The sequence below is a fragment of the Thunnus thynnus genome, chromosome 22, assembly GCF_963924715.1.
Source record: "Thunnus thynnus chromosome 22, fThuThy2.1, whole genome shotgun sequence".
In the NCBI taxonomy this organism is placed as follows: Eukaryota; Metazoa; Chordata; class Actinopteri; order Scombriformes; family Scombridae; genus Thunnus; species Thunnus thynnus.
Window position 1 is genome coordinate 25,774,932 of NC_089538.1, and position 14,389 is coordinate 25,789,320.

Below are 14,389 nucleotides of genomic sequence, written 5' to 3' on the forward strand. Positions count from 1 at the left end.
ATTGATTAACTGTTGCAGCCCTAAAACAAATATTTTATTTAGAGAACACTTTGACAAGTTAAATAAAAGAAATAAAACAAAGTAAAGGATTTGTTGACAATTACCAAAATGGTAACACTTTATGTTAAGTCCCCTTATTTATCATTAATAATCAGTCTATACACATTTAATAAATGTTTATATCACATTAATGCAGTTGTTACCAGATAGAAGTGTTTATTAACGTATTTTAAATCCTCCTGTGGGCACCCATAAGTGTTTGCTGGTGTAAAAACTGATAATGACACAGTTGTAATAATATAAAATACATCTTCATAGGAGAAGTTATGATAAATACATTAATAAACAAAACATGTCTATATATATCTGCTCATAACATTATAGTGTGTTACAAACCAATTATTAACTGTTTATAAATGTTAAGTAGAGGGACTTAAAGTGCATAAAAATATGTAATATTAAAGGTTGTTTTAGTAAAATCCTCAGAGGCAGTTTATAGATTTGATATCAGTGTCAGCTCCATGACGGTTAGCCTAGCTTAGCACAAAGACTGGAAACAGGGTGATGATTATGATTGTAATGATATTTTGGTTAGCATGTGGAAAAAATGTGTTATGAGTAGGATGTTTTATGAAAAAATAAAACCACTAAAAACACACGACAACACATGACAAACTGTTGAGTAAAGTTATGTTTTTTTTTATGATTTTGAAGGCGCAAAAACAAAAGAAGTGTATCTTTAAACATGGACAGAATAAAAATCTAATTCCTTACACATGACTGATTACTACTTTGAGGAGGAAATCAGTAAAATAATGGCTGATATTGTGATTCCTTAGTCTGAACAGTCTAATAATACAAACATTCAGACGTGCTTTATACTTATAAATATACATCTGGAGCTAAATATCTCCATCGTTCGTCCTTATTTCTGGATTAGAGGAAGTGGAAACAGACTGAATGTTCAGTGACGGGTCTGCATACAAGTTGTGACTCACACACACAAACACACCCACATTAACAAAAGTGTTAACCCTCAAACAGCCCTTTGAGGACAAAGGGTCCTCACTATGTTGGTTTGTAGAAGTGGTCCTCAAATAGACTGCAATACAAACACACACACACACACTGAGGATATAGTGTATATTTTTATTGGTGGGACACAAGGTGATACAAACCAAATATTCACTGTTTACACAAAACGTTAGAGGCTACAGTCTGTTCATACAGCATTTAAATCCATATACACTCTTCATCTTCATCAATTTGAAACAGCTAAATCAGGAAGTGACATCAGAAACACGCACACAAGCCAAATCACATACAAACACACAGTCTGTACATGTGACTGTATGTACACACTCGCGCACACACACCAACAGCCCTGTGTAATAAGCATGACATACAAAAAGCTGTAGAAAAATACTCTTAAAAAAACCAAACACACAAAACAACAACAACAACAACCACTTGGAATGTTCTAGATGTCCGTTAGACCTTAGCATGGAGGTACGCCGGCAATTAGTTGGGCAACACAGTTGGACAACTTTCCCAAAAGTTTAACATGTTGACGTCTTTAGTGTGACAGTAATGGTTTTAAAAATAAAGGATTCTTTGACTTTCCAGAGCTCTTATATTCTGTATTTCTTTTGCTTATAGATGTGACTCTGACAAAGCTAAGGTGTCCAACAAGTGTCACAGAGGAAAATGATCATTTGTGAGCACAAATGAGTAACTAATGCTCTCAAATTACTTATTTCACACACACACAAATTACAAAGTCTTACTCAAATTTGTGCGCACAAAACAGCAATGTGCAAATAACTACAAATACTGAACACATTCCTTCATAGCAATATCATTAAAGGACAATTTGCCAATTTGCAACCTTCTCTCTAGCTATCTGAGTTAGGGACATAGTGTGAAAGTTGCTGATGCTCTCTGTGTCTCTGGAAAAGTGGGAAAAGGAAGAACTACAGCCTATTTAGCCAGGTAGGTAGCCAGGAGGAGTGATCTAGATGATGCTCAAAAACAAAACTCGAGAAGCTCGCATGCAATGCATCCTGGTATATGTAGGTACTGCCGGCACGGCTTCGTGAGCAGGAAAGCTTTCTCATTCAATATGGCACACAATGAGGAATTTATTGTTTCAATTGACCACATTTACCGTCAACACTGACTGGACATCCACACAAAATGTGGAATTTCTCTTTAAATTATCACATTAATTACATGTTTATGTGATGTTTATACACCAGTGATGCTACACTGCAATACTGTTAGCTCTGGCTGCTATCAGTTAACTAGCTGTAAGAAAATAAGAAGTTTGAGTTTAAAGCAGTTTTATACGTATACTTTGAACTCTGGCTGATGAAAAAGGTTGTGTTATCTTTGACATTTGTTAAACATGTTAAAATGTTATTGACATCTGGTTTTAATTCATGTTCACGAAGTAATAATTTCAGAACATTTATTTATAATTTGTGCACACCGATTAGTGTTTTATTTTTCTGTGACACCTGTCAGGCTCCCTACAAAACAAAATGTATTTTTGGCTTCTGTACTGAATCCATTTATGACTTAGTTAAACATTAGCAGTTAGCGATACACTTTAAATATGATTTACATTGTCACTGACACCAATCTGACAGCTTTCTGTGCTTGCGGAGCCTGCTTGTTACCTTTTTTTTTTAAAAAAAAAAAGATATAGTTCATAAATACATAGAAAGAGCTAATGTAGCATACTGCTAACACTGCTTCACGTTCTGGCTAGCAATTATTTGGCAGTTGTTTGCATTAGTGAGTCCACTAGCTAACTTTGGTGATGAGCTAGCTAAAACGGCTTCTTTTAAACTGTGCAGTTTTCACAAAATTGGTTTGTAAATTAATAGGTTACATAGCTCACTGTTAGCATTTGGCTAATATTGTGGATTTACACTGATCAGTTAGCTACATTGGCGATATGTGACAGTTATTATTATCAGTTATTTGACTCTACTAATTTAAATTCATAGAAAATAAAATGTAGTTTTAAAACATGACTTTGTCTGGTTGAAGTCTGAAATGTACGGAGCTCCAAAAGACTCATAATCATAATCTTTCAGGACTTCCTTTAATCTGCTTTTGGTCTTTTTTGTTGTTTCACATGAGATTTAAAATGTAAATCAAACATGGCCGCTGTGTAAATAAAGCTCACTGAAAGTTGCCCAAAAGTTGCCAGTGTGTTTAGAAGCAAAAAAATCATCTCTCTCGCTCTTGTTATCTCTCTCTCACACATACAACAGCTTACACACACGTACAGTAAAACATTGTACAGGTAACAAGGTTGTTTTTTTACTGCTAAGTTTAAGTACAGGCACTATAGAGTGAAGCATTGTGGGAAGTTGAGTGCTCAGCTGGTCTGTTTTAGCTAGCAGCTTGTAGGACTTCAGTGCTGAGATGACTGAACATTGTGACGATGTTTTCATGTAACATTTTCAGCGCTCAGCTGAGAAAGCAGATATTTAAATAATGTTTGTGTTCAGGGCTCAGATCTTTAGTGTATCAATACAACAATAAATTGAAGCCCTGCTCAGGATAAAATCGTATAAATCTAAAGATGAAGAACATCAGAAAAGTGGCTTTTGTGGCTGGATAGTTTTTCCTCTGAGTTACTGCTGCCACTGAGCTACAAATAAAATAAGATTACTTTTCAAATAAGGAACAAGTCATATTTTTCTTAGCAACAAACCCTACACTGTTGTAATAATAATAATAATAATAATACCAATAATGATAATAATAATAATTTAGTGTTAAGTGAATGTTTAATCGTATTAATGTGAAGTCTACTTGTCGACAATGACAGCTCTGCTAGCTGACTAGTTAGCATTTGTTCTACTAGTTTACACTACTGCTCACACAGCAGTTAGCATCTGAAGGCTATCAGTATAGATATAGGCACAGGTAGAGGAACTGAAGGTGTGTGTGAGTGTGTGTGGATGATGGTGACATCACTTCCTCCTGGAATGCTGAAGACAGGAAGCTGGCAGGAAGTGCTGCATGTATGTGTGTGTGTGTGCGTGTCAGTCGTTTAGGTATGTGTGAATGTAGATCTGTTGTTGGATCCAGGGGGTGAAGTGCGTCACGTTGCTGTACACGCCAGGTCCGAGCACTTTACTGAAGCACACGCTGCCCCACGACGTCAGGCCGAACAACGTCCAGTGACCGCTCTCCTCCTCACACACGAGCGGACCGCCACTGTCGCCCTGAACAAACACACACAATTATTATACATGCAATGATAGAAATGTTTTATGAAGACACAACTGATACTTCTGACTGAAAAAGCTTGTTAAATGATTACATCTGATTAAATCTCAACTGTGTCTTCAACTTTACAAACTCACTGAATTTTATTTTCAATGCTAGTAAAGATCCCAAAGTTTCCAAAGATACCAAATCTGTCAGGCAGAATTTTGGGAAAATGTGTCTCAGATGAAGCACAAGACAGACAAAACATTTCCATTTGATGAAATTGTGCAAAAAAAACATTTCATTCAGTGTAAACAACAAAAAGTTGTATAAGAAAAAGAGTTGTAATTGTAAAAAATTGCAATCAACAGTATTGTAAACAAAAACCAATCATCTAATCAGAACTTTAATGGATCATGGACCAGATTTAAAGTTTAGTGAAGCTCCCATTTCAAGGTTCACAACAGGTTTTAAGTGAACGAAAGAGACTTTAATCTGGAGAAGACCTGGTGGTCTGTGATACAGGATGGTGTCGTCAGCGAAAACATTTATATTAAAGTCAGAAAAGAAAGATTCATGTACTGAGTAAACAGTAGGGGATCCAATATTGAGCCTTGTGGAACACCTTTATCAACATTTTAGAGGTTTGACTTCATGAGTTTAAGAAGACCAACAAAAGTCTACAGTCCTGCTAGCGCCCCCTAGAGGCTGCAGTGTTTATTACAGTATGATATTAATATATTAATATAATATTAAAGTACAATATTTAAATGTTGGATGGACTGAGCTTTCAGGCCTGACGGTTCAAGTTAAATCTCAGACTTTTTAAAGACCTTTTTAAAACCACATAGAATGTAATTATGACTGTATGATGGAAAACCAACAGAGATCATATGACCTACAATTATTTATTATACATACATTTGTACAGTACTTCCCAGTTTTAACTACATAATTAACTACATATAAATTAAAAGTTACTAATGTTACTGTCTATGACAGGAAAGACATTTGAACATGTAATTTAAAACTTGTTAATTACTTCAAAGACATTTTTGAGGGACTTTTAAAAAAACCCTGCATGAGGTTGACATATTCTCTTTTTACTGAAATGTCTCCACAACTATTGGATGGATTGATGTGAAATTTGGTTCATGTTCCCCAGAAGATGGATTTTAAAAACTCTGACCCTCTGACTTTTTAAACCATCATCTGGTGAAATGTTATTAGTGCAGCTGTTACCATGCAGGAGTCGACGGTTCCAGCATCGTAACCGGCGCAAAGCATCCTGGGAGTGATGGTCTTCATGTCAAAGTAAGACTGACACTGAGACAGTGAGATGATCCGAACCTCTCCTTCCTGCAGCTTAAAGGGCACTGCACACACAAACACAGACACACGGACAGTTTATCAATATGTTCTCACACTGTGTTGAAGGACAACAAGAGGTTTCCATGGATCACCCTCTATACAGCCTGGCAGTACTGCATCTAATATGAGGAGATTCAGTTCCTTAATTCCAAAAATACTGAGACAGTCTGTCCATACTGATTCTACATGAACAGACCCAGGAGGGAATATTCTTGCATTTTAAACTTTCGACTGATTGATGTATCTGCTGCCACCCAATGGATAAACAGTGACATCACACAGGCTGCAGGAAGCTGAAGATCCCACCACTTAGATTTTGTTTGTTCACATTTCTTCAAGGTTAACTTCTGAAAACATGGAAAATATTAATCTTTTAAAGAAACAAGTCACATATTAGCTGACTAGTTGTCTTGTGAGTGTGTGCACTTACTCCGGTTGCCCATGTGACCCCAGCCTGTGATGTAACAGTAGGAGTCAGGGGAAGGAAGCTGGCCGAGTTGAGGCAGACACACCGGTCTGACGAACGGCGTCTCCTCCACCTGCAAACACCACAAAATATCTGATCAATACTGGCCTTCCACCGCTGATAATCAATACCCTCCTGTACCAGTACTCGCTCACCTCAGAGTCCAGCTGCACCACGCTGATGTCGTAGTCGACCACCGCCCGGTTGTAGCGCGGGTGTACGATGATGGAGCGCACCCCGCGGCTCTGACTGTGAACACCTGGATGGTCGAGGTTGTTCAAACCCAACACGACCTTCCACAGGTCTGCGCTCTCCCTCCTGTTAGACACGAAACCTCAGAGTTTAGACTGTCATCGTTTAGTTCATTAACACTCTGTGACTCCCCCGAAAAACCACTACTGTTACTGCAATACTTTAACTACATCAAGCTCATAATACTTATGTACTTTTACTGCAATACTTTAACTACATCAAGCTCATAATACTTATGTACTTTTACTGCAATACTTTAACTACATCAAGCTCATAATACTTAGTATTTTTACATTGCTGTATTGGTACTTTTACTGCGGTAAAGGATGTGAATACGTCTTCCACCACTGTCCTCACCCCTCGAAGCAGTGCGCGACGGTCAGAGCCCATCTCCCGGCGATGAGGACACAGCCACAAACGTGTCCGCTCTGACCGCTCTGCAGGGAGCACTGCCATGGCCACGCCCCCCGTCGTGACACCCGCCCTCCCAGAATCCTCTTCTTCCTGTGGGGGACCGCACCCACCGTCGGACGCAGACCGCAGTCTGTCAGAGAGAGAAGAAGAAGAGTCCTCTTAATGTGCTTCTACAACTACTATATGGCTGCAACTCACTATTATTTTCATTCTCGATTAATAGGTTAATTGTTTTCTCTATAAAATGTTAAAGAGTTAAAGTTCTAAAAATAATAAATGTCAGAAAATATCAATCAGTGTTTCCCAAAACCCAAGATGCCGTCCTCAAATGTCTTATTTTGTCTACAAACCAAAGATATTCAGTTTATTGACATACAGAAACCAGAAAATATTCACATTTAAGAAGCTGGAATCAGAGAATTTGGACATTATTTCTTAAAAAAATGATTGAAAATGATAAATCAAGGATCAAAATAGCTGCAGATTAATCGACTGATCGTTGCAGCTCTACTCGTGTATTAAAGGCAAGTCAGGTTTTATTTGAACCCAAAGATATTCGGTTTACTGTCAACAGATTTTAGAAGCTGGAATCAGAGAATTTTCTTTAAAAATGACTCAAAATGATCAATCAATTATCAAGATAGTTGGTGATTAATTAATAGTTGGCAACTAATTGATGAATCAACTAATTGTTGCAGCTCTCACCCACTGTTAATCATTGATCACAGATTAGTAATAAACTAATTGCATTTTGTTGGTGTATAATCTGTGTTATCCATCATAACAGGGTAACAGACATATGTAGGATTTTTCTGGTAATTTGGCGCCATCTAGTGGTGACAAGAGTAACAGCAGAATAATGTGAAAGAGGCTGAAGAGATTTCATAGATAATAGCTTTAATGGGTTTAAATCATCAGAGGAAGCTACAGTCAGAGTTCTGAAGAAAACATTAAAAAAGAAAACTTTAAAAAGGTGAATGAGAGGAGAAGTTTACCTTCTCTGGTGCACAGGACTGATACTCTCTTCCTGGAGTGACACGCGTGACTGCAGAACACACAAAAAGATCCGTTAAACAATCCCGATTTGTCGGATAATATGTTGAACTAAACTGAATCTGGTTTATCTGGTTTATTTTGTCAACCCATGCTGAGCAACATGTGAAGAACATTTTGCAAACATGTAGACATCACACTGAAGATAAATTTGGGAGTCCTGCAGGACTCTCGCATGATGTGTGGGATTCACGTGTGGCCAAGAGGATCCAACTCAGGCAGACCAGATCTACGAGCCAATAGGAAAAGAGTAGGGGCTCCAGAATTGAAGTGTATTACTTCCTTTACTGGTCCAGCACTCAAGAATTGTTTCTGTCAGGTAGAAAACTAGCTTAATGCTACTAATAATGTAGCATGTTAGCTAAAGTTCAGATGATGGAGAAACTAACATTTATGTGAAACAGATTAATATATGTTAAAATAATATGAACAAACCTCTTGTGTTGTCAGTGACAGTGTTTGATTTTAATGACATATACTTAAACTCATTCTGCCATCAAAACATAAACATCGAACAAAGACATTGAAAAACATGCTTTCTAGTATTTTTCCCACATCTTGCTAATGTTAAAATGCTAATGTTAGCTACAAATGTCTTTATAAAAGACTGAAGATAAAGTTATATTTGCCCCGTCATACTTTTTATTTCACGTTTCACTCTTTGTGTGGTTTTCTTGGATTTTTATTTTACTTATAGCAAACTTTCAGCCTGTTTCTAGGTTTTATTTTAATAGTTTAATAACGGTTCTAAATGGTTCTAGTGAGGTTCTTCTGTAGAGGTTCTTCAGTATAAACTATGATACCTGCAGGTACAACTATTCCTACATGTTACCTTCTCTTCTCCAGTCGCGCCTGTAGAGCAGATCCGTTCCTCAGGTTCCACTCAGGATGGACGTGTAACCAACGGCGACGGCCCGGGATACTAGGCTGGTCGGGTACCATGGAAACAGAGGAGGGAACCCTGAAGAGAGGAGGACATTGTAGTTAGTCTGTCATACTGTTACAGTTTTACATCATCGGGTTTGACCTGTGTGTGTGTGTGTGTGTGTGTGTGTGTGTGTGTGTGTGTGTGTGTGTGTGAGTGTGTGTGTGTGTGTGTGTGTGTTACTGACCTTACCCTAGGCCCAGCTGGTCGCAGGTCAGTTTGCTCAGCTCGTGGTTCCACTCGTCCGCACAGACCTGATACTCCGCTGCCGTCCTGAACACCGTCAATACAGAACCCGATCGATCGGACAGAGACACTGCAGAGACATTTATTATTAATATTATTATTATTATTATATAATATATAACAACAACATGTTACAGAGCATTTCTTAATGTTTATATAGTGTTAATAAATATAGAAAATGTTGTTATGAGATGAAAACGGGAAATAATTTCATTATGAAATCTCTTCTCTAATGACCTGGTTTAACTTTATTTATTACTGAAATTCATCTTTGACACGACTCAATCAAAGACAAAGGTAGATAATAACAAATAATAATAATAACAAAGTAGAAACAGTGACAGTAAAATAAGTCATGAAGCTGTTAGAAGACAGTTCAGGTGTGAAGGACTGATCATGACCCTGAAGCATGCAGGGTAAACCAGTACTGGTGCTGACATTTTGGAGAAAAAGGGCCACAAAAATGTTAAAATACATCATACAGATAAAGTAACGAGCCACAGGAACAGAAAATAACTCAAAACATATGATAGAATAAATTCATGATGACTGTTTCTCTTTTATTTAAAAAAGCAAGACGGTAAATTGAGTTAAAAATGTGAACTATAGTATTAATGTATATGATTATTATGTATATGATCGTAGACAGAGAGGTTTGTGTGTCGTACCACAGTTCCACTCATCAGAGCTGTCTGAACAATGCTTCTTCCCGTCGCACCACAGAGTCCGATGAACACACTGATGGTTGTTACAGGACAGCTCGTTATCTCTGCACACGGCTGAGGAAATATAGGAGAATAATAATAACATGAACAACAAACACGTCTCTCTGTGCACCACTGAAGAAGTATAAAATCATCATATATATATCAGATATATCACCAGTAATGTAAAGTGTTGATATCGTCTGTAGTAACAAACTCACAGCAGTTGGCCTCGTCCACCAGCAGGGGGCAGTCTGGGAATCCATCACAGATCATACTGGATTTAATACACACCTTACTGCCAGGACACTCCCACAGAGCGCGCTCAGAACAGCCTGACGGCGAGAAGAGAGGCGGCATCATTAACACAATCCTGAACGTGGTACTTTTACTACAACTACTGCAGGTAATATGTTTACAGTAATACAGGATGTTTAACGTGTGTGTGTGTGTGTGTGTGTGTGTGTGTGTGTGTGTGTGTCTCACCACAGTTGTCCTCGTCGCTGTGGTCGTCACAGTCCAGGTGTCCGTCGCAGCGTTTGGTTGCCAGGACGCAGCGACCCGACCGGCACTTGAAGTGACTGGGGGAGCACTCTGTTGTCACAGCAATGCATCAAAAACAACAAAAATTTAAAAATTTGACAGACGATAATAAAGTTTTCTTGCTGTTTTAAACACACACACACAGTACCGTCCACTCCGGCCTCCGGCAGCAGGCAGGTTGTGTTTCCTCCCTCCTCTGGAAACTGACTACAGTCCGAGTCCTCGGGCCACTGCAATCCCACAATGCCGAGCACCGACTCACACTTCTCCTTCGCGGTACGACACAACGACCTGCAGGGTGAGAGACATTACGACAGAATGAGAGAGAGAGAGAGAGAGAGACAAACTGACCGAAAAGATCAACCGACTGACCCACCCACCTGCAGGGCGGGACCTTCTGCAGGCTGACCGGGTCACACTTGGGGACCAGCAGCGTGCAGGCGTAGAACATGAGGTACTGGTAGCAGCCGGTCTGGACCAAGGCGGGGAACAGCGAGGACTCCCAGGACACGGAGCTCTCTCTCTGGGACAGGTGGCCCAGGTAGTTGGGGTAGCTGGTCAGGTTGTAGGGCAGGTTCATACACAGCTCCAGGCTGATGGGCTCACAGCGAGCTGGGACACAGAGAGGCAGAGTCAGGACCAGATCCTCCAGCAGAGTTACACAAAAGGGTTTAAATAACACCGATAAAGCCGAGCAGATTGAGCAGGAAATGTGCTGAACGTGTTGAAATATGAAAGCAAAAAAACTCGTGTGAACTCACAGCAGCTGTTGTTGTTGTTGTTGTTGTTTCGGGGGTCACAGGTGGCGCTGCCTCCCCCACACTGTGAGGGACAGGAAGTGGAGATACAGCTGGGCTGACCGGGAACACACACACCCTGAGCTGGAAAACACACACACACACACACACATACACACATATATATATATATGAGGACATATAAGAATGAGAGACAGGCAGGTGATAGGTGTGTAGCGGACAGATGTCTCACTCTGCTCTCGGCTGCAGTGCTCCTCATCGCTGCCGTCTTTACAGTCGTCCTCTCCGTCGCAACGAAACGCAGAAGGAATACACTGACCGTTCCTGCACTCCAACAGACCCTGACTCTTACAGGCTGCACACACACACACACACACACACACACACACACACACACACACAGACACACACACACACACATTTAATGTTAAAAAAGAGTCATCAGAGATGTGATTCAGCTCTGTCACAGTTAGTCATGTCTGACTCAGAGGTGGGAACAGATGACACACGAGTCAAACTCATCTGATAAACTTGACTTTAGTTTTAATTAATTATAAAACGTTTATAATCTTCAGTCTTGTGCCTATCATTAAACACAGTTTTAGTGTTTTTCAGAAGATTAGAAACACGTCTGCAGCTCATTTCTGCTCCACATATGAACAGATACTTAAAGACAAAGTCAGTAACAAATTATTATCATTCATTTTATAATAATTGTCAGTAAATATTAACATTTATATACAATCACAGGTGAATTTCAGGCTTCAGGAATGTAAAAATAAACCTGACGTCACTTCATCGTGACAAATCTTTAGTTGGATGTTTGCTAAAAGGATAACAACTGTACGGTGGCCCTGGAGGCTCAACACACTGCTAATTAAGACAAATAGTCTTCTGTTGTGTTGAAACTCTGGACATTAAATCATTTAATAACATGAATGAATTCACATCTTCAATCTAACACTTTAGTTTATTAAACCGTTAAATATCAAAGTTAAGCCAACAGCTGGTTTCCATGGTTACTCACAGCAGTTGAGCTCGTCGCTCTTGTCCAGACAGTCGTGGTCTCCGTCACAGAGCCAGTCTCTGGACACACAGCGACCGTCGCCGCAGCGATGCTCACGAGTCAGATTACACACTGAGAACACACACGGTTGACAGTTGCTTATTTCCACATCCAGCAGTTACGGAGCAACATTATGATTCATGTGGAGTCGTGTTTCTGTCCACCTGGTGAATGTGAGTCCAATATTCACTCTCTTTTAGCTCTGTTTTTGGTCTCCACCAGCTCCTGAGGGAAACATCTGGCTCTTTAGCTGCTAAATGCTCCACTATGGTGCTGAGCAGGTAGTGTACAGCAGCTTTTTACAGCTTTTTTTCTGAAAACGACGCTATGAGACGCTGAGAGTGAACCAGAACAGTAAAGTTGCAGCCGGACAGATAAACAATGAGCTGAAACTCACTATAAAGCTCCGTAAAGCCGAGAAGAGCTGCAGAGTCTCTGATAATTCTCTGTAGGTTCATCACTACGAACCACAACCAACACATTACACACTGACACATCAGACTGAGTTATAGAAACATTAGAGATGCTTTCAAGTCCTTCATGTCTGTTTTGTATCAAACAGAACCAAACAAAAAGTAAAAAATACAAAAATCACATCTGTGAAGCTGAAACCAGAGAAAAATTTCTTTTTCTTTAAGAAAATGACAAACGATTAATTGATAATTAAAACTACTGCAGATTGATTCCTCAGTTTCTTACTAAACCTTTCAAACTAATAACTAACAGCCTGGAAACACACCGACACAGCTGAGAACAACTACACTCAACAAACAACCTTTTAGTCGGTTACACTTCAAACCTTTAACTTGTTTTCAATCAGATTCACAGAAACAAACACAAACCATGAAATTAATAATAAATAAATAATAACATTAACAAAAACACACAGAGAAGCAACCAGGACTCTAACCCCCTAACCCCAAACCCTAACCCCTAACCCTAACCCCTAACCCTAACCCCAAACCCTAACCCTTAACCTTAACCCTGACCCCAAACCCCTAACCCCAAACCCTAACCCTAACCTTAACCCCAAACCCTAACCCCTAACCCTAACCCCAAACCCTAACCCTAACCCTGACCCCAAACCCCTAACCCTAACCCCAAACCCTAACCCTTAACCCTAACCCCAAACCCTAACCCTAACCCAAATCCCTAACCCTAACCCCAAACCCTAACCCTTAACCCTAACCCTGACCCCAAACCCCTAACCCTAACCCCAAACCCTAACCCTAACCTTAACCCCAAACCCTAACCCCAAACCATAACCCTAACCCCAAACCCTAAACCATAACCCCAAACCCCAACCCCTAACCCCAAACCCTAACCCCAAACCATAACCCTAACCCCAAACCCTAAACCATAACCCCAAACCCTAACCCCAAACCCCTAACCCCAAAACCTAACCCCAAACCCCTAACCCCAAAACCTAACCCCAAACCACTAACCCTAACCCCAAACCCCTAACCCCTAACCCCAAACCCTAACCCCAAAACCTAACCCCTAACCCCAAACTCCTAACCCCAAACCCCTAACCCCAAAACCTAACCCCAAACCACTAACCCTAACCCCAAACCCCTAACCCCTAACCCCAAACCCTAACCCCAAACCCCTAACCCCAAAACCTAACCCCTAACCCCAAACCCTAACCCCAAACCCCTAACCCTAACCCCAAACCCCTAACCCTAACCCCAAACCCCTAACCCCAAACCCTAACCCCTAACCACGTTCATTACACATCTAAAGACAAACCTTGTCTCCAATAATAATAATAATAATAATAATAATAATAATAATAATAATAATAATAATAATAATAATAATAATAATAATGATAACAATAACAATATTAATAATTGTATTTTTATTATCTGATGAACCTGCACGTCTCTCTGTATCAGAGTGATTGATGTATTTCATGTATTTGTGCTTTAACATGTCTCACTTAGTTTCTGATGATAATTTGTGTTTTTGACACATTTTTTTGTGTCTTCGTGTTTTAATTAGTTCCTGACAAAGTAGAATAATGTACTAACAAACTAAAAAAGACATTAATATTCTCTTTTCATCATTGTTCTACCTGCTTATAAATGATCTCAGTAGCTTTGTGATTTAAATATTTTCTTTTACAGTGACTTTGTGACATCTGACAGCGACGTTTATTAACGACATTCTAATTGATAACTGAAACACTGATATGCATTGAGTGAACCTGTGAGAGATATTTAATGTTAATGTGCTGCTGCTGAGTTTAACATGTGTGTGTGTGTGTGTGTGTGTGTGTGTGTGTGTGTGTGTGTGTGTGTGTGTGTTGGCAGATGGACAGCTGGTGGAGTCCCTCGCTCACATTTCCTCTCTGCT

At 39.6% G+C, this 14,389-nt stretch overlaps 1 protein-coding gene across 1 annotated transcript in view; it reads right to left on the reverse strand.

Annotated features, from left to right (window-relative positions):
• Positions 1-1,135: 1,135 nt before the first annotated feature.
• Positions 1,136-14,389, reverse strand: part of corin (corin, serine peptidase) — a 26,717-nt gene continuing 13,463 nt past the window's right edge. The window contains exons 9-24 of the mRNA XM_067580966.1: positions 11,993-12,103; positions 11,198-11,320; positions 10,969-11,088; positions 10,588-10,819; positions 10,356-10,498; positions 10,151-10,258; positions 9,886-9,999; positions 9,629-9,739; positions 8,907-9,030; positions 8,622-8,750; positions 7,732-7,781; positions 6,680-6,866; positions 6,226-6,388; positions 6,035-6,143; positions 5,476-5,609; positions 1,136-4,247 (exon numbers count right to left, since the gene is read on the reverse strand). Of these exons, the coding sequence (XP_067437067.1) occupies positions 4,065-4,247; positions 5,476-5,609; positions 6,035-6,143; positions 6,226-6,388; positions 6,680-6,866; positions 7,732-7,781; positions 8,622-8,750; positions 8,907-9,030; positions 9,629-9,739; positions 9,886-9,999; positions 10,151-10,258; positions 10,356-10,498; positions 10,588-10,819; positions 10,969-11,088; positions 11,198-11,320; positions 11,993-12,103 (2,141 nt within the window). The 3' untranslated portion in view covers positions 1,136-4,064. The remainder of the gene's footprint in view (positions 4,248-5,475; positions 5,610-6,034; positions 6,144-6,225; positions 6,389-6,679; positions 6,867-7,731; positions 7,782-8,621; positions 8,751-8,906; positions 9,031-9,628; positions 9,740-9,885; positions 10,000-10,150; positions 10,259-10,355; positions 10,499-10,587; positions 10,820-10,968; positions 11,089-11,197; positions 11,321-11,992; positions 12,104-14,389) is intronic.